This window comes from Pinus tabuliformis, chromosome 6, assembly GCF_031772625.1.
Source record: "Pinus tabuliformis cultivar Carrire ecotype Pingquan chromosome 6, CPIR1, whole genome shotgun sequence".
NCBI classification, from domain to species: domain Eukaryota; kingdom Viridiplantae; phylum Streptophyta; class Pinopsida; order Pinales; family Pinaceae; genus Pinus; species Pinus tabuliformis.
In genome coordinates, this window is record NC_142292.1 from 851684317 (window position 1) to 851711827 (window position 27511).

The 27511-nt window shown below is 39.2% G+C and overlaps 1 protein-coding gene across 1 annotated transcript in view; it reads left to right on the forward strand.

Moving 5' to 3' along the window:
• The window catches only part of LOC149261567 (putative RNA-dependent RNA polymerase 5), a 545994-nt gene that overhangs the window by 29634 nt on the left and 488849 nt on the right, over window positions 1–27511 (forward strand). Inside the window, exon 2 of the mRNA XM_089369718.1 lies at window positions 20619–21083. Within this exon, the coding sequence (XP_089225844.1) occupies window positions 20619–21083 (465 nt within the window). The remainder of the gene's footprint in view (window positions 1–20618; window positions 21084–27511) is intronic.

Below are 27511 nucleotides of genomic sequence, written 5' to 3' on the forward strand. Positions count from 1 at the left end.
GATGGCTTAGATAAGCATTGATATTGGAAAGTTGATATGACTTATGAGGCAGAACTCTGTTAGGGAGGAAGAAGACATGTGCTAGTAGCTGTGAGGAAGCTCGACTCCTCAAAGAAGATAGATGAACCAGTTGATGATAAAGTTAAATGATGATTGATGAAATCCAGAAAGATTGAAATTTGATATGATGTGATGATATTAGGAGGATCAAAGCTCATACATGATGTATTGCAAGATAAGAGTCCTTGTAGCTATCACTAAGATCTCCAAGGAAGAACAAGTAGCTGATGCATTGATGATGTATAAGACCAACTAAGGATTTTGATGATGTCTCCTTGATTGAGAGGGAGTAATAAATATCTTCCATGTTTGAGGAGTAGGAACCTCCTCCCTGGATGAGAGGGAGTGAAGGTGGACACCATATTCTCCATGCGTCATGCACTAAGCTTGGATTAACTGTCGTATGTCTAGTGTATCACACTGGGAGGGAGAATGGGGGATTGATAAGCATCGAGGACCGATACTCTTTGATGATTAGGAATTGAAGATAGGAAGTAGTCTTGTCAACTAAGACTCTTTTAGGATCTGAAATGGTATCCAGGGTAAGAGTGGTTGAAGAGGAATGATATTATTTAAGGATTGGGAATCCAAGATAAGAATACTCTTGGAAGGACATACATTGTGAACATCTGGATGGGGTATGTGCCTTTAGAGGCTGAGGTGTCCATATGTATGCTTCCCAACATTGTGCTCTGGCCTTGTGTATAGCTAAAGCTTTTCAAGTTAAGGTCTTGCTATGTTGTAATTTGACAAGGTTGGTTATGATGTTGATGCTTAAATATGGATTATCAATATGACTCTTCTTATGAGAATATTTCAATTTCAGAAGTATCCTTGTACCGATTGTGGAATTATGAATACCTCCTTCGTTAAGAGGGAGTGCTAGAAAATGTAACTAGGTTCAACCTCGATAATGATATTTGTGCTTATATAATTGTATATTTTATGTAAAAGAAAAAGAAGAACAAATAAATAAATTATTATTATTATTATTATTTTATTAGATAAGCATGTTCTTCATGCTTCTAGGTTTTCATGAGTCAAAGAGTCAAAGTCTTATTTGGATGTATTGTAAAGAAAAAAAGGAAAAATAATTTTTAAATATGTATTTTGGGTCAAAAACTCCTCTACATGCCAAGTCAGCGAACGTGTCAAGTCGACCTAACTTCAAAGGACGTGTCAAGTCGACCCAACTTCAAAGGACGCATCTATTCACACTCCTCTGGACAATATAAATAGAGGATGTTTTGAGCTCATTTGGACACACACAATTTGCTCAATTAGTTCTAAAATTTCGCAGAAGGAGGGTTGAAGTCTGAAGTTGAAGAAGAGTTTATGGAAGTTATGCCTCATCTTATTTCTTGATAAAGATTTGTTGCTAGTCTCTTGCTATTGATGGATTTACTGTGCAGAAGGAACATTTTTCTTGGCATTTAGAAGGTTGATATTTTTTTGTAGTCGTTGATCTTGGATATCTCATGTTGATCTGATTCTATAAGAAGAGAATTATCTAGGTTTTCCCCTTAGAGGGGTTTTGCCTGGCTTGGAGCCTATATCTTATGTTTCTTGTGTATTGTGATCTTCATGTTTTTACCTTTAGTAATTGCTTGATGAAAGAAGAAAAACATAATAAGAAAAATCCAACAAATTCATAAGTAGTTATCAAAGAAAAGAGAAATCTAACTTAAGTTTGTTAGATTTCTCAACATCAAGTTCATTAATATTGTTTTCACAATTAGTACCTTCCAATGTTTCCTTTCACATCGTTTAGAGGGATGCTAAATTTTTTTCTCTTTTTTGCTTGGAAGGTTTCCTCAAGGAAATCTTCTAAGTGTATCCTCACATCTCATGAATGATATCGATGGTAAATTCCATTAGTAGACAACATGTATGCCTAACTAAGGAACCCATGTGCATTCAACATGTATGCCTAACTAAGGAACCCATGTGCATTCAACATGTATGCCTAACTAAGGAACCCATGTGCATTCAACATATATGCTTAACTAAGGAACCCATGTGCATTCAACCTCTTAACCCCTCTAGTCATTATGTTTATGGCACGACAAGTCAAACTACTTGAGCTAACCCTTTACGCTACTAGGTATGCAAGTAGGCACACACTTTCAATGAATTTGGAGTTAAATTTTACAGTTTACAAAAATTGGATTTTGAGTACAAAGGGTAAAAACACCATCGAAAGGAGAGTGGAAAGAAGTCAAATAGATAGATAGTGGACCCTAAGTCGATCACACGGCTTCTTAAATACAAAAATACTTACAATGAAAGAGGGTCATGGTAATAGTTTTTCATGTTTTTTATTGGTTTTTTCATTTTTTATTTCTGACACGAGAGGCGCTCCAACCTGTATGGTAGAGATGTTGTAATATAATGTAATGTAATGTTCGTAAATATTTTGACTCAGTGAAAATAAAACAAAATAAAAAATAACCCTATGTTAAAATAAAAATAACTTCGAACTTAAATAATAAAAATAAAAATTATATGTTATTATTAATATTATTAGTATTAATTTTTATTGGATAGTTAAGGTAAACTTGAATTGGTCCCTGTATGGTAGAGATGTTGTAATATAATCTAATGTAATGTTCGTAAATATTTTGACTCAATGAAAATAAAACAAAATAAAAAATAACCCTATATTAAAATAAAAATAACTTCGAACTTAAATAATAAAAATAAAAATTATATGTTATTATTATTATTTGTATTAATTTTTGTTGGGTAGTTAAAGTAAAGTCAATAAAAATAAAAATTATATGCTATTATTATTATTATTTGTATTAATTTTTGTTGTGTAGTTAAGGTAAACTTGACTTGGTCAAGTTATCGATAGTTTTTGAGCTCTAGGTTTATGAGAAACCATGGTATTGACTCATGGTATTCATGTTGAATATTACCTATTTAAAGAGGGAGATTAAACCAACCTAGATTCATCTTAACTTTGGATCTATAAAACACCATAAATAATCAAATCTCTTGAGATGCAAACTTCTTTTAGATTGAAAAGAAAGTTAATTCCTTTAAAATGCTTAATAGATATGAAATTAATATGAATCTAGATTAGTATTAATACATTATTAAAATTGCTCTCAAATAAACAAAGTAACATATAAGATATAATATAAATTAAAAGAATGATTTTCAATATTTACCTCTGTAAGAAAGAAAGAAAGAAATTATTTTAACGTCCACGAGGCTAAAGATAACCTATGGGACAGATTGCTTCTTCATCTGCTTGATGTATTCAGCCCTTTTTTCGTGAAGCTTCACAATAAATGCTTCCAGCTTCTCAACAAACCCCTGCTAAATAGATTATCCCAAGAGCTAGCAGCCAGCATTTCTGCATAACTTTCCCTGTTGTCTTTGAAGGCCTCACATTCTAAAATGAAATGTTTTTCTATTTCTACTTTTCCGGAAGAACAAAAAATTTATACCCTTTCCTCCCACACTTCCTTTGGCCTTTTCCAGTGCCCTGTTTCACAACGGAGTTGATAAGAATTAGTCCTTAACTGAGAAATAAGAATTTTGGCTCTCCAAGAGATATTGGCCTCTATGTATGCTTTTGGTTGATGATTATGAGTGGGATTAAACACTTCAATATAGTAATTTTTCTTTCTTCCTAGATCATTATTCCAAGTACGTTTGTGGAGATTTTCCATAACAAAAGCTTTTATCTCTTTGTTGTTTATGGGACACGCGTTCAAGCAAATACCCCATTTACTAAACCATTTGTTATTTTGCTGCATCCAAGTTTTTTTGCTCTTGCACAATCTATCATTAAAGACAACCTTAGGCCATCTACCCTCTTCCATTTGCTCAATTTTTTTTAAATACCATATGACTCGCACCATAGCAATTGCTTCAATAGGAGCAGTCCCTGTTTCACTTAACAAGATATCATAAGGAACTGCACTTTTAATCTTAAATTTGTTTGTAATCAAATGCTTTTGAATTTTCTCAATTTGTCTCCACTGCATGTCAGAGGTACTGCTAGCCCACAGTTCACAACCATAGAGAATCACCGGAATCACTAGAAGCCCAAAAAGGGTTTGAGTGGTCTTCCAATCCCAAAACTCTGCCTCTCTACACCTATTTTGAAAAGCATAAAATGTTTTCCAACCCCCCAAAGTTCTTTTCTTTCTACAACCATTCCAGCTTAGATTTTTGTTGAAGTCAATCCCGAGGTATTTGTAATCCGCAACTTCTTCCAAAATGTTGCCTTCAAAGTAGAACTTATGCTGGTTATGTTTTATTTTCTTAGAGAAGACCACTACTTTCATTTTGCTGATATTGACTTGCATCCCCACACTTCTACAAAAATGCTCAAGGGATAGTAAGTGCTCTTGCAAACCAAGAGTCGATTTAGCAATCAGAATAAGGTCATCTACATACAAAAGAATCCTTATAACAAACTTGCACAAATAGATATCATCACTGATCCAAATTGATTTTGGATAGACTCCTAAGTCTAGTATTCCTCACTAAGGAAAAATGAAATTCCAAGGAAGTTCTTGGAACTAGCCCCATTGCAGCGATCGTCTCATTCTGAATCTGTTACAACTTGAATGGCCAAAAATGGACTTAGGATGCAAAAGTTATCGCAGAAAAAAGATGCCTTCTTCTTTGGGAAAAGAGGCAAAAATCCTTTGAAAATGGGCAAAAAACCCTTACAAAGGGAAATAGCATCGGAGGAGGGCCAAAGGCAGACTTAATCAGAGAGCGAGGGCATCCCCGATTGCCGATCCCCGACATATCAGGTCGGAGGCAAGCCTGCGCACATAACATGAGGTAAGGACCCCGGGCCGATGGGATATGCCGATTGCCGAAATCGATTGTTCGGCATCGGCGGTGGCCATGACATGAGGCAAAGGCGGGACCCCCACGCCGAGCGATATCGTAATCGCCGATATCGGTGGATCGCAATCGGCAATTCCATATGGGAAAGACCCCAACTCCATGCGATATGCGATTACGACCAATCGCATCGCAATCTCGCGGCGAAGTCATGCGACGGAGCTGGCCACATATATATATGCGCCGATACGATGAAAATGGACCCGAAATGGTTTTGTAAATGGAAATACATAATATTTCAAGTCTGTCTAAAAGCCATTTTATGGGATTTTTAATGTTTTAATCTATTTTTATAAATACAAAAGAAAACCATGAAACATGGGCATGGCGACTTGCGATAGCGATTTTAGGCGGACCCAATAGAAATATAAGGCGGAATTCAGGATATTTGAAGTCCGATAAATGGCAAAGTGATTAGTTTTCCTGTGTTTTAGTGTATTTCTCTGTGTAAACAGAGAACGCTATTCTTTGGGATTTCAAGGGCACTGATGGTCCATTCCATTACGGAACAGGTGGCCACCTCCCCTGAAGATGTTATGCCATCATTGCTAACGCTCAGAAGGGGGATTCGAGCGGACAGAGGCTGGAAGCCAGAGAACCCATGGAGGGGAAACAAACAGACAATGCTGATTGGCTAAAAGCCACGGAATGACAGAAAAAGAAAATAATAAGCAACGCTGAGACATGAGTGTGAAAAAGCTAAGCCAAAGCAGGAAGCTAGGGCAATTGAGAGCAGAGAGAGCTCAATTGAGCAGAGGGAACGAAAACAAGCAGTGTAGAAAGAAAAAACTAAAGCGCAGAGCAGCCAAGGGAGTCACTTGGAGTTCAAGTGAAAAGCCAGAGAGCTGTAAATTGCAGAAAGCCAAAGAAGCCAGAGCCAGAGAGCCAGAGCCAGAGAGCCAGAGTCAGAGCAAGAGCCAAGAGCCAGAGCCAGAGCCGAGAGCTAGAAAGCTGAGAGCTTCAAGAGCCAAGGAGAGATGGTGTTCTGAGCCCATTGTTCCTGTGTAAAACAATGGAGTTGAGCCAAGAGCTTGTAAAAGGACCTACCATAATCCCAAAGAGCCTAGTCAAGTTGACTAGAGATTAAGGAGACGTAGCCCAAGAGTTTTGGGTGAACTCCAAATTAAATTGATGTCTTATATGCTTATTTTACTGCTGCATTATTTATTGTTATATGTATTTATATATCAGTTTTAGCACATCAATTTACAACACCTGAACAGTAAAAAACAAATACCAGCATACACCTATATTTTCAAGCATTTTTAATTCCGCACTGGTTAAATAATAAGACTTGGGAATATTTAAAGCTTTGGAAGTGGGAGAAGTTCTTGTAACTTAGACAAGAAGCCTAAAAGCCCCATTTTCACATCAGGTGGTATCAGAGCTTAAGTTTGGTTAACCCCACCTTCAAAGAAGGTTATATCAGAATGCTTGATTGACAAAGCAAAGATTGCTTGTCTGAAAGGTGTTTGAACAACAAGAGGTTGATTGTATGCTTTCTTTGCAGACTAACTATTGTTTGAGTTTGCAGAGGTAAAGGGAAAGCTACTGATAGCTTAGTCCAGGAAGGACAAATAGGAAGAAGGGCTGAAGGCATTCTTCTCTCCCAAAGGACCTCAAGGCAATCCTTGGAGCACAAGAGGTTTGTTGCAAAAGGTTGCTTAAATAAGCTCTTTATTAATCTTGTTGAAGTTCTTTGTTCATTGGCATAATGAAAACTTCCTCAAGTGTATCCTCAAATTCATTCTCCATCACAAGACTCTTTGATGGAGACTTGAAGCAAGACTTGTTCATCATGATGGACAAGGTGAGAGAAATGTATGAGGATGGAAGAAAGAGCAACATACTTAGACAGCAGTTGAATTCTGTGGAGGAAGAGAAGCAGATGCTTTCTGACAAATTGCAGGAAATGGAGAGACAACTTCATATTGCAAATATGAACCTGAAGAGGGTGCATGAGTTGGAGTCACAACTCTTTGCTGCCCAAGAAGCATTGGTCAAGTATCAGCTTGAAGAAGAGGTAAACCGTTCCAGTTTGTCTTCAAATTCTTCTAAGAATGCTTATATTGGTTCTTTTGAAAAACATACTAGAGGCATAGGTTCCAAGCTAATGTACAAGATGGTCTATGAAGGAAAGGGCTTGGGAAAGCATGCACAAGGTATTTTTGAACCAATAATAATTGAGGAGAGGCCTAAGTATTTGGGTCTTGGCTATGGACAGTCTTATGGAGAGAGTTCCAAAACTACCATGAAGGCCATTGAAACAGCTCCAAGAAGGGGTTGCATTGCAAAGTTTGAAGGTTGTATTCAAGAGGAATGCAATAGCTTGAAACATCACTTGTAGGATGCAGGTGTTCAGAAGCACACACTTGAACCAGAGAGTTGTGGAAACTCTAATAGCCTTGAAGAGATTGATGGTGTTCCAAAGGGAGCCACTTCTTCACCTCCTCATGAAGGCAATAAAGGTGAAAGATGCAGGTATAAATTTGGTTCTAATTACATTCCTTTTTATTTTGCAAAGCATGGTAAATTTCCACATAAGCATGGGAAAAGAATTGCATGTTCCTTTTGTGGTTTGGACAATCATCATGTTTCTAGATGTTGGAAGAGAATGGCCACATACAAGAAACTTTTGAAGGAAAAGAAGCAAAAAACCAAAGGTCCATTGGACAAGGCAAATCATGTTGTCAAGAGGATGCACATGTGTTGCACTTACTGCCATAAGCAAGGGCATCTTGCTGAAAGATGTTGGACCCTGAATCCAGCAATGCTTCTACCAAAGCTAAAGAAAGTGGAAAGAGAAGATGGCAGAAATGGAAATGAAGTTTCCATGGATGATGTGCTTTAGAATGATTCACATGTTGATGCTGATGTGCAAACAAAGGAAAGACCTTTGAACTGGATTGGTAAGAAATGGTTAGAGTTCTTTTCCAATTAAGGTTGCATGTCTATTGATGCATCTATTTGCATTTCTTGTTGATGAGATGCAAGTTGCAGGTTTCTACCAAGATGGTGAATGGAAAAGATTGAGTGGGAGACTCACTTTGTTGTTGCAACATTATATTTCATTTCAGCTTCGAAAGTACAGTGTGCTTAAGCGAAAGTTGAAGGATGAAATGCATGCATAAGCATGAGATGCATGAACACAGGGATGTTGATGTTTTCCTTGTATTTGAACATCTTGTCAGACAGGTACAAAGGAAAGTTTTTGTGAAGTTGGTGTACTTTACATTTGTTTGAGCCGCCTTGGATCAATGATCAAGGTAGAGAGTTCTAACTACCTTCTGTGACCATCTAAGCAGGAGTTTTGCAGAAAGGCAAAGAAGAAGGCAGCTCTTCCTAGGAAGACCAGCCCATCCAGAAGGGAAGTGGTCAGAAACTTTGGTTCAGAGGCACTATGCAAGGTAAGTGTAGGGAGACTGAAAGAAGAGGATGAGTCACTCTCATTTACTATTCAGATCATTATATCAGTCTTTTGGAGACCAAAAGTTCTTTTGGTGGGAAAGTGTGATCCAAAATTGATTTTGGATAGACTCCTAAGTCTGGTATTTCTCACTGAGGAAAAATGAAAGTCCAAGAAAGTTCTTGGAATTAGTCCCATTGCAGTGATCGTCTCATTCTGAATCTGCTGCAACTTGAATGGGAAAAAATGGACTTAGGATGCAAAAGTTATCACAGAAAGAAGATGCCTTGTTCTTTGGGAAAAGAGGCAAAAAACCCTTATAAAGGGAAATCGCATTGGAGGAGGGCCAAAGGCGGACTTAATCAGAGAGTGAGGGCACCCCCGATTGCCGATCCCCGACATATCGGGTTGGAGGTAGGCCTGCGCACATAACATGAGGTAAGGACCCCGGGCCGATGCGATATGTCAATCTTCGAAATCGGCCAATCGGCATCAGTGGTGGCCATGACACGAGGCAAAGGCGAGACCCTTACGCCGAGCGATATCATGATCGACGATGCCATATGGGAAAGACCCCGACTCCACACGATATGTGATTGCGACCAATCGCATCGCAATATCGCGTCAGAGTCGTGCGACGGAGCAGGCCACATATATATATGCACCGATGCGATGAAAACGGACCCTAAAGGGTTTTGTAAATGCCAATACATAATATTTCAAGTCCGTCTAAAAGCCATTTTATAGGATTTTTAATGTTTTAATGTATTTTTATAAATAGAAAAGAAAACCATGAAACATGGACATGGCGACTTGCGATAGCGATTTTAGGCGGACCCGATAGAAATATAAGGCGGAATTTAGGATATTTGAAGTCCGATAAACGACAAAGTGACGAGTTTTCCTTTGTTTTAGCGTATTTCTCTGTGTAAATATAGAATGCTATTCTTTGGGATTTCAAGGGCATCGATGGTCCATTCTATTACGAAACAAGTGGCCACCTCCCCTGAAGACGTTATGCCATGATTGCTAACGCTCAGAAGGGAGATTCGAGCGGACAGAGGCAGCAAGCCAGAGAGCCCGAGGAGGGGAAACAAATGGACAACGCTGATTGGCTAAAAGCCACAGAATGACAGAAAAAGAAAATAATAAGCAGCGCTGAGACAGGAGCGCAAAAAAGCTAAGCCAAAGCAGGAAGCTAGGGCAATTGAGAGCAGAGAGAGCTCAATTGAGTAGAGGGAACGAAAACAAGCAGCGTAGAAGGAAAAAGATGAAGCGCAGAGCAGCAAAGGGAGTCACTTGGAGTTCAAGTGAAAAGATAGAGAGCTGTAAATTGCAGAGAACCAAAGAAGCCAGAGCTAGAGAGCCAGAGCCAAGAGCCAGAGTGAGAGCCGAGAGCCAGAAAGCTGAGAGCTTCAAGAGCCAGGGAGAGATGGTGTTCTGAGCCCATTGTTCCTATGTAAAACAGTGGAGTTGAGCCAAGAGCTTGTAAAAAGACCTGCCATAATCCCAGAGAACCTAGCCAAGTTGATTAGAGCTCAAGGAGACGTAGCCCAAGAGTTTTGGGTGAACTCCAAATTAAATTGTTGTCTTATGTGCTTGATTTACTACTACATTATTTACTGTTATATGTATTTACATATCAGTTTCAGCACATCAATTTACAGCACTTGAACAGTAAAAAACAAAACCAACTTACACCTATATTTTCAAGCATTTTTAATTCCGCATTGGTTAATAAATAAGACTTGGGAATATTTAAAGCTTTGGAAGTGCGAGAGGTTCTTGTAACTTAGACAAGAAGCCTAAGAGGCCCATTTTCAGATCAATCACCCCCTTGCGAATTTAACCATTCCTCAAGCTTGTCGATATATAAACCAAAAAGGGTAGGAGACAGTGGGCAACCTTGCTTGACCCTGATATCGCTTCTAAAACTTTCAGAAATGCCTGCTAAAGTTCTAATTTTGACTTTCACATATTCATACAGCCTATGCACAACTGCTCTCAAATGTTTAGGAACCCCAAGTTCCTCCATTCTCTGCCAAAGTTTATCCCTGGGAACCGAGTCAAACGCTTTTCTAAAATCAACAAAGCAACAAAAGTCTTCTTCCTTTTTCTCCCAAACTTTTTCAATGATGTGCCTTAAAGTTATGCAATGATCAAGTATGGAATGTTTAGGTCTAAAATTTGCTTGCCCTTTAGCACGCTTATCTCTTTCTTCTACCCACTTGCTAATTTTGTTTTCTAGCATGCTTCCAAATAGCTTTGCAAGCAAAGGTTTTATCATGATGGTCCTATAATTGGAGGGATTACTGACGTCACCGTTCTTGAAAAGAGGTATTGCCAGACTAGTTGACCAATCTGTGGGGAGCCCTTGTTGTATGATGTTGTTGAAGATTTTTGTAATGTGAGGTGCAAGAATCTTTGAGCCCTACTTTAGATATTCTACTTGGAGTTCAGCTAAGTCTTTTGCTTTTCCAACGCCCAACTTCTTGATACCCATCTCTACCTCTTGTACCGTGAAGAGTTCAGTATCAATGTTGACCAAGGGGGGAGGGTCAACCTTGGGAACCTGCTCATAGAGTTGTCTTGCATAGTCAAACCATTTAGAAGTTGTAATATTATTTCCAATTTGTATCTTTTTCAGTTGGAGCTCCTTCATATTTTTACGATTGAAATTAATATATAGATGCTAAAGCTAAGAATCTAGATAAACTCATCACATAAATTGAAATTGAGTGGATAAGCCAACTAAATTTGCATCACACTTTTTTTATGCTACTCTCCCAAATTATAACTTATCTCAATTAAATGAATAAAAGAAATTGAAACTATCCATAACAATAATGTCACTTATACATAACTCAAAGTTTGGAGCGCATTGCTTACTAACTCAACTTGAAATTAATATATAGATGCTAAAGCTAAGAATCTAGATAAACTCATCACATAAATTGAAATTGAGCAGATGAGCCAACTGCATTTGCATCACACTTTTATTATGCTACTCTCCAGAATTATAACTTATCTCAATTAAATGAATAATTTTTTTTTGAAACTATCCATAACAATAATGTCACTTATACATAACTCAAAGTTTGGAGTGCATTGCTTACTAACTCAACTTGTTCTAAGGACATACCATATTAATGAGAAATTTTCCAATATAAACATTAAGATTCTTATAAAGATATCAAATAAAATAGAAACCCTATCACAATTCACACGTAATTTGAAATATGGCAACAAGAATATTCCAATTTAATTTGTCTTTGAATTAAATTGTGAATTAAAATCAAATTTAGTCTTAACAGCTACTTGGAATTAATTAATTAATTTTAAATTAATTAGTTGGAGAAATTCAAGTTAGAAGTCTTTTTGAAGTCATGCAAGAGTTATCCCTTAAATTAAGGAGATAAGATTGAATTATATTTGAGTTGTAATTAGTTAACTCAGTTTACTGAGCTAAGTCCAGTTAAATTAGTTCCAAACTGTTTGAGGAACTATTAGTGAGTTAACAGTCAGTTGATGCATTAATGCACTCAACTAGTGCTACTCCAATTAACTGAAGATTCCCTCATCAGAAACTCACGCATGTCTATTTTGAGAAATACCCAGTTGAGATAAATGTTCAAGGATAGTGTACTATCAGTTGCATGTGTTTTCTCATGGAGAAAACTCATGCATGTAGTCAAGGATTCATCCTTGAGGATTGCGCAGTTTTGAAGGATTGGTTTTCCACTTGGTAAAAGGAAAATCATCCACAAGGAACAACGCAAGGAAATAGGAGCTTGGAGGGCAGAGAGGAAGGCTGGAGAGAAGCCAAGATTGCTTGTGAGCATCTGTGAGGATTGTACTGAGAGTTGGCTAGCTGTGAGAGCTAAGGCTTTGTATAATTCCTATGTATTTACACCATGTATGATAATACAATAGTGTGGGGTTTTATCTGAGGATTTCCCCAAAGTATTTTCATGTGTATTGTGCCATTGATTCTTCTTCTTCTGGTTATATTGTTCAACTCGATCTTTAAGCTTTCACAAATTGATAGTAGAAGTAGGTTATAGTATTCTGCTTTGATTTATATTGCATTATTGGGTTAACCTACACAGATTTTCTACATGGTATTGGAGTTGTGAACAATATATTGAGAGGAGAATTCGAAGTTTGAAGTTCAGGGTTGCAGGTGCAAATCAAATTCATATCATACTTCAAGGTTGTCCAATGGCGTTCTATGGTTTGAGACTCGAGTATGCCTTGAAGGTAGCTCGAATTACATAGCATGGAAAGATAGAATGGAGGTTGTATTAGAAGACAATGGCTTGAAGGAATTCATTGATCAAGAAATCCCAAAGCCAGTTTCAACTAATGCACAAGAGTTGGCTGAGTGGAAGAAGTGTGTGGCGAAGGTGAGACAGATCATCCTTGAGGGAGTTCGAGACCATATTGTCTCGAGTCTCCATGGGAAGGATACTCCATTTTCAATGTGGAAGACATTGAAGGACCTCTACCAGAACAGTAGCGACTAGAGGAAATTGGCGCTCAAGGATAAGCTTCGAAGAATCAAGATGGAGAAGGGTGATACTATTTCCACATATCTGAACAAGCTCATCACCTACAAAGATGAGCTTGGTAGTGTGGGAATAACTACTGCCGATGATGATATGGTGAGCCTCGCTCTCCTTGGCCTTCCAAAGAGTTGGAATAGCTACCAGGACTCTGTGAATGGAAAGGAGAAATTACCGGATTGGGAACGACTGTGGTTGGATCTTATGCAGGAGGAGATCAGGAGGAGCACATGAGATGGTTCTTCATCCAAGAATGATGATGAAGGAAATATGACCTTAGCAAGTAAGGCAAGGAAAGGGAAGGGGAAGGCTTCCCATTTCAAATCAAATTCTTCTCATGGAGGGAATAAGGGTGACATGTCTAAAGTAAGATGCTTTAATTGTCACAAGATGGGACATTATGCGACAAGTTGCCCATTGAAGAAGTCCAAGAAGGGATCCTCGGAAGGATCGGAAGGTGAGGCATTAGCCTCTCAGTTCGAAATAGACTTTACCCTCATCGCATGCATGGTGTCATCGATGATGGGTTGTGTTTGGTATCTTGACAGTGGAGCCTCATTCCACATGACCGGCGATAAAAATTTATTCAGTGCCTTGGAGGAGAGAGACCTCAAGATGCGCATAGATATGGGTGATGACGGAAGGTATAGTGTTTTAGGAATGGGCATAATTGCTTTTCATAGGGAGCATGGAGCTCCTCTCACCTTGATAGATGTGATTTATGTGCCTGGACTAAAGAAGAACTTGGTATTGGTCATGATGTTGGAGGACAAAGGCTATGATGTTGTCTACAGTAAAGGAAAGGCGTTCCTAAGACACATAGCCATGGGTCAGACCAAGAGGATAGGGATTCGGGTGAAGAATCTCTATAAACTAGAGGTAGATGATTGTGCATCATTGAGTATGAAAGCAGAATTGGTGCAAAGCCAAGACATTGGCGAGTTGTGGCGTAGACGGTTGGGCCATTTGCATCATGGGGCTTTGAAGATAATGCAATAGATATCTACAGGACTTCCTAAAGGTAAACTTGAGCAAGTTGACACATGCAAAGGTTGTACATTGGGAAAGTACACCAAGTCTTCCTTTCATGATCGAGACAGTTGAGCAGAGGCTATCTTAGAGCGAGTTCATACTGATTTGTGTGGACCATTCTCGATGGCATCCACAGCGAAGCAAAGTTATTATGTGATTTTCATTGATGACTATTCTCGTAAATGTTGGATTTATTTCATGTAGAAGAAGGACCAAACTTTCACAAAGTTTTGTGAGTTCAAAGCTTTGGTCGAGAAAGAGTCAAGGAAGAAGATCAAGGCCTTGAGAAGCGACAACGATGGAGAATATGTCTCTCAAGAGTTTAAGGACTTCTGTGCAGCGGAAGGAATTAAATGAGAGTTGGCGGCACCTCATAACCCACAACAAAATGCGGTGGCTGAGAGGAAGAACATAACTATTATAGGGGCAGCATGGGCAATGCTGCATGACTAAGGCTTACCACTTCACTTGTGGGCTGAGACATGCAACACAACGGTCTATTTGCATAATAGAAGCCTGCATCGCATACTTGGGATGAAGACACCGGAGGAAGCTTTCTCCGGTAAGAGACCAGATGTGGGTCACTTCAGGATCTTTGGCTCATCGGTATATTTCCATGTGACAAAGGATGCACAGAAGAAGCTTGAGCTGACAACAGAGTTGGGGATATTTGTGGGGTACACTGATACACCTCACAACTATCGGGTGTACTTGCCTACCAGTCAGAGGACAGTGGTTCACAGAGATCTCAAGTTTGATGAGCAGAAGGCCATGCAAGTTTCCCTTGAGAGGGAGCTCCAACTACAGGATGTGGAGGAACTGTTGGTTCCTAAGGAGGAGGAGCCTTAGATTGATGCGGAGCAGCCGCATGCAGAGGTTCCAGGAGTGGAGACATCCACTCAAGCAGAGTCTTCCAGAGATGGATGGAAGTGCACAAGAGAAGCTGACAGATTGTTGGAGGATGCGAGAGAGAATGTGGGAGCACCATCTTCTCAGCGCAGACATAGGAGGTCACCTGAGAGGTACACTAGATACATGGCCCTTGTTGGGGAATGTGTTGAGACCAAGCCATCTTCCTTTGAGGAAGCAGTGCAACAACCGATTTGGGTTGATGCTATGGTGGAGGAGTATGACTCCATAGTTCGTAATAGTGTTTGGGACGTGGTTCCAAGACTGGAGAACAAGTCAGTTGTGAGTTCTCGTTGGCTTTACAAGGTAAAGCAAGCTGCTGATGGTAGTGTGGAGAAGCATAAGGCAAGATTTGTTGCCTGTGGCTTTTCATAGGTCGAGGGGATTGACTATGATGAGACTTTTGCTCCTGTCACAAGGTACTCATCTATCAGATCTATGTTGGCACTATCAACACAGATGGGTTGGAAGATCCATCAGATGGATGTGAAGACTGCATTCCTCAATGGCCAGATTGAGGAAGAGGTGTACATAGAGCAACCAGAAGGTTTTGAGACCTTCGATCGTGAGTCGCATGTGTGCCGACTCAAGAGAGCGTTGTACGGGCTGAAGCAAGCACCTTGTGCTTGGTACACCAGGATAGACAACTACTTCACCAGGTTGGGCTTCACAAAGAGTGAAGCGGATGCGAACTTGTACCACATCGTGGTGAAAGGTAAGTTGTTGATCATCGTACTTTATGTTGATGATCTCATATTGACTGGTGATGATTAGTTGATCGTGTCTTGCAAGGAGGACCTTGCAAGAGAATTCAAGATGAAAGACATGGGTCTCATGCATTACTTCCTTGGCATGGAAGTGTGGCAAAAGGATGGGGAGTTGTTGTGTCTCAGGGCAAGTATGCCAACGAGATACTCAGGAGATTCCACATGGAGAAGTGAAAGCCCATGTAGACTCCTTTAGCAGGTAACTGGAGGAAGGACGTTGCTGCTTCAAGAGAAGTGGTATAGGCTACTATGTACAGGCAGCTTGTAGGTTCACTGATGTACTTAGTGAACACACGACCAGATTTGTGCTATGCAGTGAACTAGCTGAGTCAAGCGATGGTTCAGCTTACCAAGATGTTTTGGAAGGCGACAAAGCATGTATTGAGATACCTTAGAGGCACATCTCAGTATGGATTATGGTACAGACGGATAGAGGGAGTGAAGCTACAGGGCTTCACTGATGCAAATTGGGCAGGGAGTCCATCAGATCGGAAGAGCACATCAGGAGGGATTTTCAACCTTGGGTCAACGACAATTTCTTGGTACAGCAAGAAACAGAGGTCGGTTTCACTCAGCTCGACAGAGGTAGAATACATGGCTGCAAGTCAGGCAACATGTGAGGCCATCTGGATGCGGAAAATCCTAGTTGGTTTGTTTGATCAGAGGATGGATCCAACTATGATCTATTGTGATAATCAGAGTTGTATCAAACTCTCTGAGAATCCAGTATTTCATGATAGGTCCAAGCACATCGACATTCGATATCATCATCTCAGAGACTGTGTAGCGAGGAGGATCATGTTGTTGCAGTATATTTCGATAGAGGAGCAAGATGCTGACATTTTGACAAAGGCATTGTCAAAGTGTAAATTCGAGTTCCATAGAGACAGGATCAGGGTGGCAGATAATCCCTTTCTTGTTGAGAGGGAGTGTTGAAATATGACAACAAGAATATTCCAATTTAATTTGTCATTGAATTAAATTGTGAATTAAAATCAAATTTAGTCTTAACAGCCACTTTGAAATAATAAATTAATTTATTTTAAATTAATTAGTTGGAGAAATTCAAGTTAGAAGTCTTTCTGAAGTCATGCAAGAGTTATCCCTTAAATTAAGGAGATAAGATTGAGTTATATTTGAGTTGTAATTAATTAACTCAGTTTATTGAGTTAAGTCCAGTTAAATTAGTTCCAAACTGTTTGAGGAACTAATAGTGAGTTAACAGTCAGTTGATGCATTAATGCACTCAACTAGTGCTACTCTAGTTAACTGAAGATTCCCTCATCAGAAACTCATGCATGTCTATTATGAGAAAGAACCAGTTGAGATAAATGTTCAAGGACAGTGTACTATCAATTGCATGTGTTTTGTCATGGAGAAAACTCATGCATGCAGTCAAGGATTCATCGTTGAGGATTGCACAGTTTTTAAGGATTGGTTTTCCACTTGGTAAAAGGAAAATCATCCACAAGGAACAATGCAAGGAAATAGAAGCTTGGAGGGCAGAGAGGAAGGCTGGAGAGAAGCCAAGATTCCTTGTGAGCATCTGTGAGGATTGTACTGAGAGCTGGCTAGCTGTGAAAGCTAAGGCTTTGTATAATTCCTATGTATTTCCACCATGTATGATAATACAATAGTGTGGGGTTTTATCTGAGGATTTCCCCAAAGTATTTTCATGTGTACTGTGCAATTGATTCTTCTTCTTCTGTTTATATTGTTCAGCTCGATCTTTAAGCTTCCACAAATTGATAGTAAAAGTAGGTTATAGTATTATGCTTTGATTTATATTGCATTATCGGGTTAACCTACATAGATTTTCTACATTCTTATTTATCATAAATTGAGAATATATTTAATAATTAAGTTATCTTTAGTTGAGAGGTGTTCTACAACCTAGTATAGAGTAGATGTGTAGATGTGATGTAAGTATATAAACAATTTTAAATATCAGCTTAATAAAAAAATAGAAAAAAATTAAAAGTGATATCGGTAATGACTGCTAACATTTAAATGTTGGTTCAATTAATAATAAAAAGTTAAAGTAATAAAAATAATAAAAATCAATTTGTTATATTTTTATTTTGTGAATAGGCTTTGTTACAATACCATGGCTTATCAATACAGCATGCCCAAAAACCATAACTTATTTCAAAACCAAAATATTTTATAACAATATGACAAGATTCTCAGTTGTGGATATTTACCCCATTTTAACTTGTAATTTAATTAGGCTTTATTATAATACCATGACTTACCAATACCACATGCCCAAAAAAGCATAACTTATTTCACAATCAAAATATTTTAGAACAATATGAAAATATTCTTAGCCATGGATATTTACCCCCACTTTACCATAGATATTATTAACTTGTAAATATTTATTACAATATTAGGCCAATACCACGACTTATCAATACCACATGCCCAAAAACCATAACTTCCCTATTTATTACAATATCACGGGCCAATACCATGGCTTATCAATACCAAATGCCCAAAAACCATAGCTTATTTAATTTTATAACATTTTTTAGTTGAAGTTAAAAGGAAAACTGTTATAATTAATTTTGAGATATATCTAAATACTCTATCCTCATGACTACTAAAAATATTCCTATAATCATTAAATTAAGGTCTTAATAAAATTGAAAATGAGAATACTTTCATACTTAAAGATGTGAATTTATATAATATAAATAATATTAGTAAGAACCAACATAGATGCATGTTAACTAAGGATCCAAGTGATGACAACAAGAAAAGTGAAGGAGAGAGGGGAGGCGAGAGGAGGCGAGAGGGACGCGTGACATGCATATAGTGACAAAGCTGGAGGTCAGAGAGAGAGAGAGATGGAGGGAGAGAGAGAGGGAGGAAAGAACAAAGGAGAGATGGAGAGAGGAGAGGAGGGAATAGAGAGAGAGAGAGACACACAGAGATTCAGAAGAGAGGGAGGGATATAGTGATAGAGTTGGAGAGAGAGAGAGAGACGAGGAGAGAGACAAAGGGAGGTGGGAGAGATAGGACACAAGAGAGAGAAGGAGTTGCAAGGGGGATAGAGGGAAGGAAGAAGAAAGACACAAAGGGAGAATGGTGGGGAGAGAGAGGGTGTGACAAGGGATAAATGGAGAGAGAGTGAGGGAGAGAGGAGAGTGGGAGGGAATAGAGAGAGAGAGAAGGAGAGAAAGGGAAGAGAGAGAGGGAAAGAGGAAAAGGGGGGAGGGGGCGAGAGAGATAGATATGGAAAGAGAGTGTGTATGTTTGGGCGTGAGATAGAGAGAGTGAATAAGAAAGAGACATAGATACAAAAATAGATATTATATAGTTCTATATAACCAACCTAGATCTATCAAAAGCTGAGAGGGATCTAATCTCTCTAGGTGCAAACCTTTCCTCACGTTTTACACTAAAAAAAGAGGTTTGCACCTCGAGAGATTGGATCCCTCTTAACTCTTGATAGATCTAGGGTTAAGATGGATTTAGGCTAGTTATGTAATTTGACCAAATCAAAACTTTTAACAGGACATTACAACATCTCTTCTATATTGGGCTAGAGAGCGCCTCTCCGCCCAACCAGCCTAGATCCATCTTAACTCCGAATCTACCAAGTGCCTAGAGGGATGAAAGACATTTGATGAAGAAGCAATCTATCGCATAAGGTATCTTTAGCCTCGTCGCCGTTAAAATAATTTCTTTCTTTCTTTCTTTGCATTTATGTTTTTGATCCCTCTTAAGATTAATCTAGGATGGTTTAATTCCCCCCTTTCAATAGACTCTATTCCACATGAATACCATGAATTTATTTTTATATTAATATTATTTTCACTCAGCAAAAATGTTTTCATTATATTATTTTATTTTATTTTTATTTTCGTGTAACTTGACATAACAAGACTTTACAACATCTCTTTTATAAGCGCTATAATAAAATGATAAAAATGAAATGAAATATATCAAAAGTGAAAAAATATGATTTCACTAATATTTTAGTTAAACACATAAATAAATATTTAATATATTATTTTTATTTTTACCTTGTTATTGATTATTTTTTCTTAAAAATTATTACCTTTTATTTATTTTAAATATTTGTTTAATTCAACTAAATTTGTTTTAATAATGCGATTTATAAAATAATTTTCCTACTTCCAATTTAATTAAATTACATTACCTTTTCCAATTCAATTTTATTTTTAATTGAGTGTAGTCTAACAAACTATTTTTTTTCCCTGAAAATCATGAAAATTCTGGTAATATTTTGATAAATTCGCGCGGGGATTTTTGTAAATCCAAGTTACAATTATTAAATTTCAAATTTTGGCTGTCCCAGAAATTTTTGATAGTGCTGAATTCATTTACACATTCAAAAATATAATTTAAACACTGCTTTAGCAAAATTACATTCGAAAATATGATTTAAACACTAGTTTAGCAAAATTTATTAATTTTTTTACATGATTCCCACCACTTCTACTATTCAATTCAAGATGCGACGACATAGATAAAAACGGAGTTGTCTATAATGCGACTTTTTGAGATTCCGGTGACGGAATCCGGCGGAAGAAATTGAGATGAAATCATGATTTGTTGCAGTTAAAATGGTTCTTTAACTGCATATTCGGATTCAGCACCCTGAAAAACCCCTGGGACGCTTTCATTGTGCAGAAACTAGTTATCAAACTTGGATTTCAATAAATTACTGCCGGATTTTCACCGGAAAAAATCGCAGGAAAAGCTTTCAAAAAGTCGCGTTAAAGACTACGTCGATAAAAACATATATATAATATCAAAAAGCATAGATATCATATCTTGATGCGACGTATGATTCGTTCAAATTATCAGCGTAGTTGCCTAGGCATTTCCGGAGCACGAAAAGTAACGGGAAAAAAAATAAAAGGAATTGGAACATGAATCCAGGCCATTATACCAGTGAAGCGATGTCACTAATTTATTCACTGAAGGTACTAATTTTATGGGTATCGATGGAGCCATTTAATTGAGGTTTTGAACGCTCTCTGGTAGCAAAGCCAGCTCAAAATGCAGCTAGACATAGATTAGCAGGGCTCGGAGAACAAGAGGCGTTGAGTCTTCTGAGAAATTTTTGGTATAGCTCTATTAGAGATCTCACTGCCCTCATTATTTCCAAAGCGAAATTCGTAACACCAAGCTCTCCTTTGCCGACGTGTCCGGCCAATACTTGCAACTTGGGGTCTCAGCATACAGTGCAAGACTACGACAAAGGGTCGCCTATTAGCTTTAGCCTCAGTGGAGGTTCGGTCACTTGTTCAACTCCCTGCTCTAGCAGGGCTGCTACAGAGTGTGAATGGGAGAGTGTTGATTCTCACCTCCCTGTTATGGAGTCTGAATGGGAGATTGTTCCTTCTGACTCCAACTTTGATGAACCGTTGTGTGATGGATGTTCGACGGATGAATTTTCTGATGCCAAGGCAACATTATGCCATTCAGGTATTTTTCTTAGCCCCTCTTGTACTTCTTTCACGTTAAGAATGTACCAATTGACATTATCCTGCGGATGCTGTTTTGCTATTTAAAAATGATTTTACTGTTTTAGAAACCCAGGTTGTTGAAACACGATCACACATTCACATTCTTCGTTGAGAACAATGGTTATAGCCCATAGGGTGGCCAAAACTCGAATGACCTTGATAAGCCGATTTGATACACACAGAATTAACAGAGAACAATAAATTCAACCATACGCACAATAATACATAAGAAATAGGGACGGATTTCTCGCATCAAATACAGCTTTATTAAATGCATCCACTCTTTCTACACGAAGGAATTCATATCAATGCTTTAGACGGGGATCTTTGCTAGCTTTCTCCTACTGACCCTTGAAATAGCTCCCCCAAAAGTTAAAAAAATATATCTCACATGTGTCATGGTCATCCAATTGTTTCCTAAGTTAACGGCCTCAAACTCTAAATCAATGTGATTCCCAAAGATACAGGTTGCACATCAATCCCAAATGACGTTCCTTACTGTCACTTCTCGGTGAAAAAAACATTAATTTATTTGAGTACTCCTGGGTCCAACCTGCCTTGGTCATGTTGCTGGGTCCAACCGAGTTAACTCACTCCCTCCCTTTATTCTCTGCCAATTCGTCGAACTCACCAGCAGCGGGTCATATACTACGCAGCCAGTGAAACTCGTGGGGTGTATCGAGTCATGGACAATCTCGGGGCAGCATCAAATATAAACCCCAGAAATGAAACGGAAAATCCTGATATCAAATAATTCCGCTGCTGAATTTCTGCCAAGGCCATGTCGAACTGTTACAATCCGGCCACGCTATTGAGATTCACAAGAAATAGTGTGAGACTTGATTGGAACCAACACAAACCCAAATTCTTCCCCATGGCCGGTGTCAAATCAGGGGATCCAAGCCCCCATCTCGGGATGTGGGCAATTGAATTTATGAGGGGGGCTCGGCCCTCCCCACAAGTGGCGCTTGACATGCTTTCAAAGCATAGTGTGGGGTGTTTGTGTTATGATGCAGCTCGGGAACTGGTTTGTCCTTGCAGGAAAGCTCGAGGTACTGCTCCATGCCCAGTTAGTATGGAAGGTGATTATAATGTCGCAGGGTGGTGGAAATTGATGTTCGCTCACACTGCAAGTTTAAAGCGTGGTTCTGCTGGCTGGTTTCCCTGTTATGCTTTAGTGGATGGAGTTTTCTTGCCACTTTTGCTCCTAATTGAAGTATTTTTGATCTGGTTTGGTTTTGTTGTTCAGTGTTTTTTTTATGAGTTAGGCAACGGTGGGGGCTATAAGGCTATATCTAGTCATGTCTATAGGTGGTTCAATGTCTATGTGTGGAAATTGAACCGATGACTTCAAAATATCTAAGAAGTAATTTAATAACACACCCAATCACAATCTATCCAAAACCAAACCAAACCCATAATATAGCTTTTTCTGCAATTTGGCAATCTAGTATTTCCTTCTCTTTGTCAATTATATTGCAATGGCTCTTGTATTTGGTTTAGTCTCTGGTTCTGGGCTGAGGGAAGAGTTTGATTGGTTTTTTGTGCTCCTGGGTATTGGTTTGTTTGCTTGTCAGTCTGGTTCAGAGCTTACGGAGTTCTTTTCACCACCTCTGGGTATCAGTCCTTAAACGGGTTTATTTTGCTTCTGAGTACTGGCAATTGGCTGGGTGTCTCCTTGCTGATCTACTGGGTGCTTGGCTAGGTTCTCCTGCTGAATTCCGGTCCTCAGTTCCTATACGGGGGCAATACTTTTTCACCACAAAGTCTTAGGGTTGTCCAGTGGATACATTTTTATGTAGTGTCTGGATCTCCTTGTTGTGGTCTTCTCCATGAGGGGCTCTCTTGTTTCTCTTCCAGGGTTGGAATAGTTTTGGGTTTTCTCGGTTCAGTTGGGATTTGGTGACATTTCTTTATTTTCTTTGTGCGTTCTTTGTGGGGTGTGGCTTGTGTTTTTCCTGCAGGTGGGATAAGCCGTTCTTTGTGTGGTTTCTCTCTCAAGATGGCTCGGTGAAGAGTCTCATTTGGAAGCAGGGACCAAGGAGGTTGGCCCACCTCGCAGCCTCGAGCCCAGGTGGAGGCTCGATGATCCATGGCGAGATTTAATAAGACCACCTTGGTGGAAATTCGTAGTATTATTTCAGACTTGGAAGAGGAAGCGTGTTTTAGTCGACATTTTATCTCGGATCAGCGGGTGGAGATGGAAACTTGTATTTGGATTCCTGAAACTGACAATACCAGGTCTCGCTAGACCCGCCGTACGCAAACAGTTAACCTATATTGGCATATCAAAACTCTCTTGGGACAGGTTCTAGTGGACCACTCAGAGACTACTGCTGTGCATTGATGAAGTTCTCCAAAAGATGCAGAAATTAGAAGACAGTCTCAACTCTGGTTAAAAGGCCAGCTGATCTTCCTGTCGCTTCACTAGAAATAGACGTTGATCCGTCTCCTTTTATATAGGTGGATTTGCTTCCTAGTTGATATGGTCCATAAATACATCTTTTGTTATGTTGCTTTTAGCCATGAGGCTGTTTTTTTCAGATATGGCAGGATTCTGAAAATCATAAGTTTACTAGTTTATTATAGCTTAAATTGTGTCAAGAGAAGTTGATTAACACTCTTTTTGATATACTATCTTAAGACATTAAATCTCTGCTATTGGTCTGGTTTCCTTGTGACAGACCAATAGTAGCTGATGGGATGTTATGTGCTTCTTTTTGCTGATAATATAAACTGTCCGGTCTTACCAAAAAAAGTACAAATCCAAATTCTCAACAAGGAGAGGAACAAACCAGCATTAGGGCATCACAACTCTTGAACAGAAAACAGCCAAGAGGAGTGCAACGGAAGAGAGAGAGATTGAACTCAAGAAGATGTTGAGATTTATAAGAGTCAACAAGAGAATTGATGGAACCGAATCTCACCGAAATTATGAAATAGCCTCTTCACAAGTGCGCTAGAGAGGGGTAGGTCTAGTGTGCTCATCGGCATTGTCTAAAACATCATAGAGCATGTAATCAACATGAGAACACTTGCACAAGTAAGATAGAATGCAAGAGAGAAATGCCAGAAATGTAGACATGTTGTATACTTTATATATCATTATATTCTAAGGGTACGTAGAGTCCATAAATGTAATGTAATCAATCAATGGAGTGATTAGTGGGATGGTAGTGTTGGATTTTTAGTACCTCACAGCAGCGAGCAGAGAAGACTTGGGTGCACACAGAGAAGGCATGTGTGATAGGTGTAGGGGTCCGTACTACAGCAAGGCAACCCTCCCCCAGCAGAGTTCTGTACAGGAGTACTGCAGTTCTGTACTGCACCCCCTTCAGCAATTCTGTACAACAGTAATGAGGGCGCAGGAGCATTTGTGAACGAGAGAGAGATAAAGGTCTCATGCATACCAAAAGCATGCATGCACTGTCCTCAGTGTAGTTCCAGTTTAGATGCCTCTCATATTTAACAGTTCAGTTCTGTTTCAAGTTTTGGTTTAGTTAGAATTTGCATGTGTTAAGTTTCTAATTTTGAATTTATGATTTTGCATACATCAGTTAGATAAGGCATATGTAGCCTAGCTCAATTTAGTGATGTGCATGTGTTAAAATTGGCAACTAGGGACAAACTCCATGTGGATCATCTTATTTATGGCAGCGGATATTTTTTCTTGGATCCCTCTCATCGAGAGGTGTAGGATTGATCTAAAGATCATCCGATTCCAATAAGTATTCATGGAGTTATGAATTTATTTGTGTTATAAGACAATTTGTCAAGGTCGGCCAGTGACCAAATAAACCCCACATGTGCTCAATGTTTTAGTATAAAAGGAGATGACTTGAGAGTCATTTCACACACACTTCTCTCTTGATTTCTCTCCACTTGTCTTGGGTTTTAGTGTGAGAGAAATCTAGGAGGAAGTAGCCCTAAGACGTTGGAGGAAAAGAGGCTGCCCTAGCTGCAGCAAAGAAGATAGGCCAGCGAAGCCATGGAAGGAACCTCTATGCTGCCCTAACATTGACCTAAAGAAGACCTAACCACAGTCCTAAGGAAGCCCTAGCCGCAGTCCTAAGGATGCCCTAGACGCAATCCAATCAAGTGCAACACATACCTTGGAGAGCAGCTCGTTGGAAAGGAGAAGTTTGTTTTGGGCCGCCGCAAGAGAGGCAAGACCAATGAGGAATTCAGGGACTGTCTGGCCACAGCAAAAGGAGGAAGGCCGAAGTTGTTGGTGAGGGCTAGACTGCCCAGAAATTGCAGCGTAGGGTTTCCTCCCCTCCTACAAAGGAGGGTACTTCTGGGCAGATTGAAGGGTTGTTAGGGACTATGTTTTAGTACCCTAATCGGTCCCAAATTGCAGCAGTCAAAGGACCCTAGAAGAGTGAGCTGTAGCATGCATTTTGGATGCTTGGTGTGTTTGCAGCAAAGGTCTATGATAGGCCACAGGCCTAGCCACTCCTAAACAGGCCAGTATGGAAGTGTTAAGGGTTGCCATATGCCCAGAACAGCAGCATGAGGCGGCAGCCATGTTCAAGGTATGTTTTGGGCATGATTGTTGGGTTGCTGTAGGTTAATGGGACAGCAAGAAATCATAGGTACAACAGTGCTAAACATTGGGACAGCATGTGCTGAACATTGGGACAACATGTGTGACAGCAAGGTACAACAGTGATAAACATTGGGACAGCATGTGTAAACATTGGGACATCATGTGCTGAACATTGGGATAGCATGTGTGACAACAACAGATAGCATGTGTAAACATTGGGACAACATGTGTGACAACAAGGTACAACAATGCTAAACATTGGGACATCATATGTGAACATTGGGACAACATGTGTGACAATAAGGTACAACAGTGCTAAACATTCAGACAACATTTGTGACAGCAAGGTACAACAGTCCTAAACATTGGGACAAACAGTGTGACAACAAGGTACAATAGTGCTAAACATTTGGACAGCATGTGTGACAGCAAGGTACAACAGTGCTAAACATTGGGACAAGCAGTGTGACAACATGGTGCAACAATGGCACATGGGACAACAAGTACATGATGCAGTACAGTGATGGGTACAGTCATGATTAGTGAAGCATGATGAGATGCAGCATAGTGATGGGTGCAACATGGTGCAGCACAATGAAGTGCAACATGATGATGAGGAGCAGCACAATGATTGGTGCAGCATGGTGATGGAGTCACCTGGGAGAATCAGTTAAAGCAGTATGTTTTCAACTGAGCTCAGCTACCTCATGTATCATCTACTTAGAGATGATCTATGCTCTTATTTAGATAAGTCAAAGTGTTGGCTTCTGTTGTATATGTACTCTCTCTCTCTCTCTTTGCTGAACTATTGAAGAACATATAAGAAGAATTGATCAAGGGTTTCCTCACATTGGGGTTTGTCCTTGGCTAGCGCCACATTTTGTGTCTTCTTGCCTTGGCTTGTCTTCTGCGATTTATTTTTATGTTCTATCTGCAATTTACTATTATGCTAATGTGATTGCTAATCTGGAAAAGATATTGAGCTAACCGTGAAAATTGAAATAAATTGCTCTAAGCATAGAACATACCTAAAATTAACATGGTATTGGAGTTGAGGTGAAGACAAAGCCCAAGCAAGAGTGAAAGAGCAATCACCGAAGACAGTTGGGAAATGACAAAAGGATAAATGGATCCCTCATCCCTCTTCAAATTCACCAAGGGTGAAGTCGAAGTAGAGAATATTATCAGAATGGCGCAATGGAAGCTTCTGATGGCCTACCTAAAGATCACTTCAATGGGAAGTCTTGATATAAGGTGGAAGGAACGGTAGATGCCTTGTTTGTAATAAGTTCGACCATTATGCGAAGGAGTGTCCGAGGTAGGGACACATCACTTGATGATGATAACAATCATTCTAGGGACATCTTCAATGATCGGATGAATGACAGGTAATGCGGATCATCAAGGAAATGACCGACTCTTCAAAGAAAGCAAGGAACCCCAGGAATGAAGAATCAAATGTTGTTTCTGATAAGATAAAGAAGTGTTATCTTGTATTGGCCCTCTTCTTCAGACTCTTTGGGAATCTGGCTTATTGATTGTAGTGTTTCAAGGCACTTCATCGGATAGAAGGGTATTTTCTCTAATTTGGTAGAGATGGAAACAATCGGGGGATTATACTTGGAGTCAATGCCACCTATCCCAGAAAGGGTGTAGGGAATGTTACCCCTCAAGTGAATGAGGGTAACTGGATTCATTTACAAGAATCTCTTTTATGTACCTGATCACAAGAAGAACTTGGTGTCCATTTCGACAATAGAAGTCAAAGGTTACAGGGTGGCATTCATTGATGGAAAGGTACGTGTTTGAAAATAGAATGCTTTTACTTATGGGTTCAG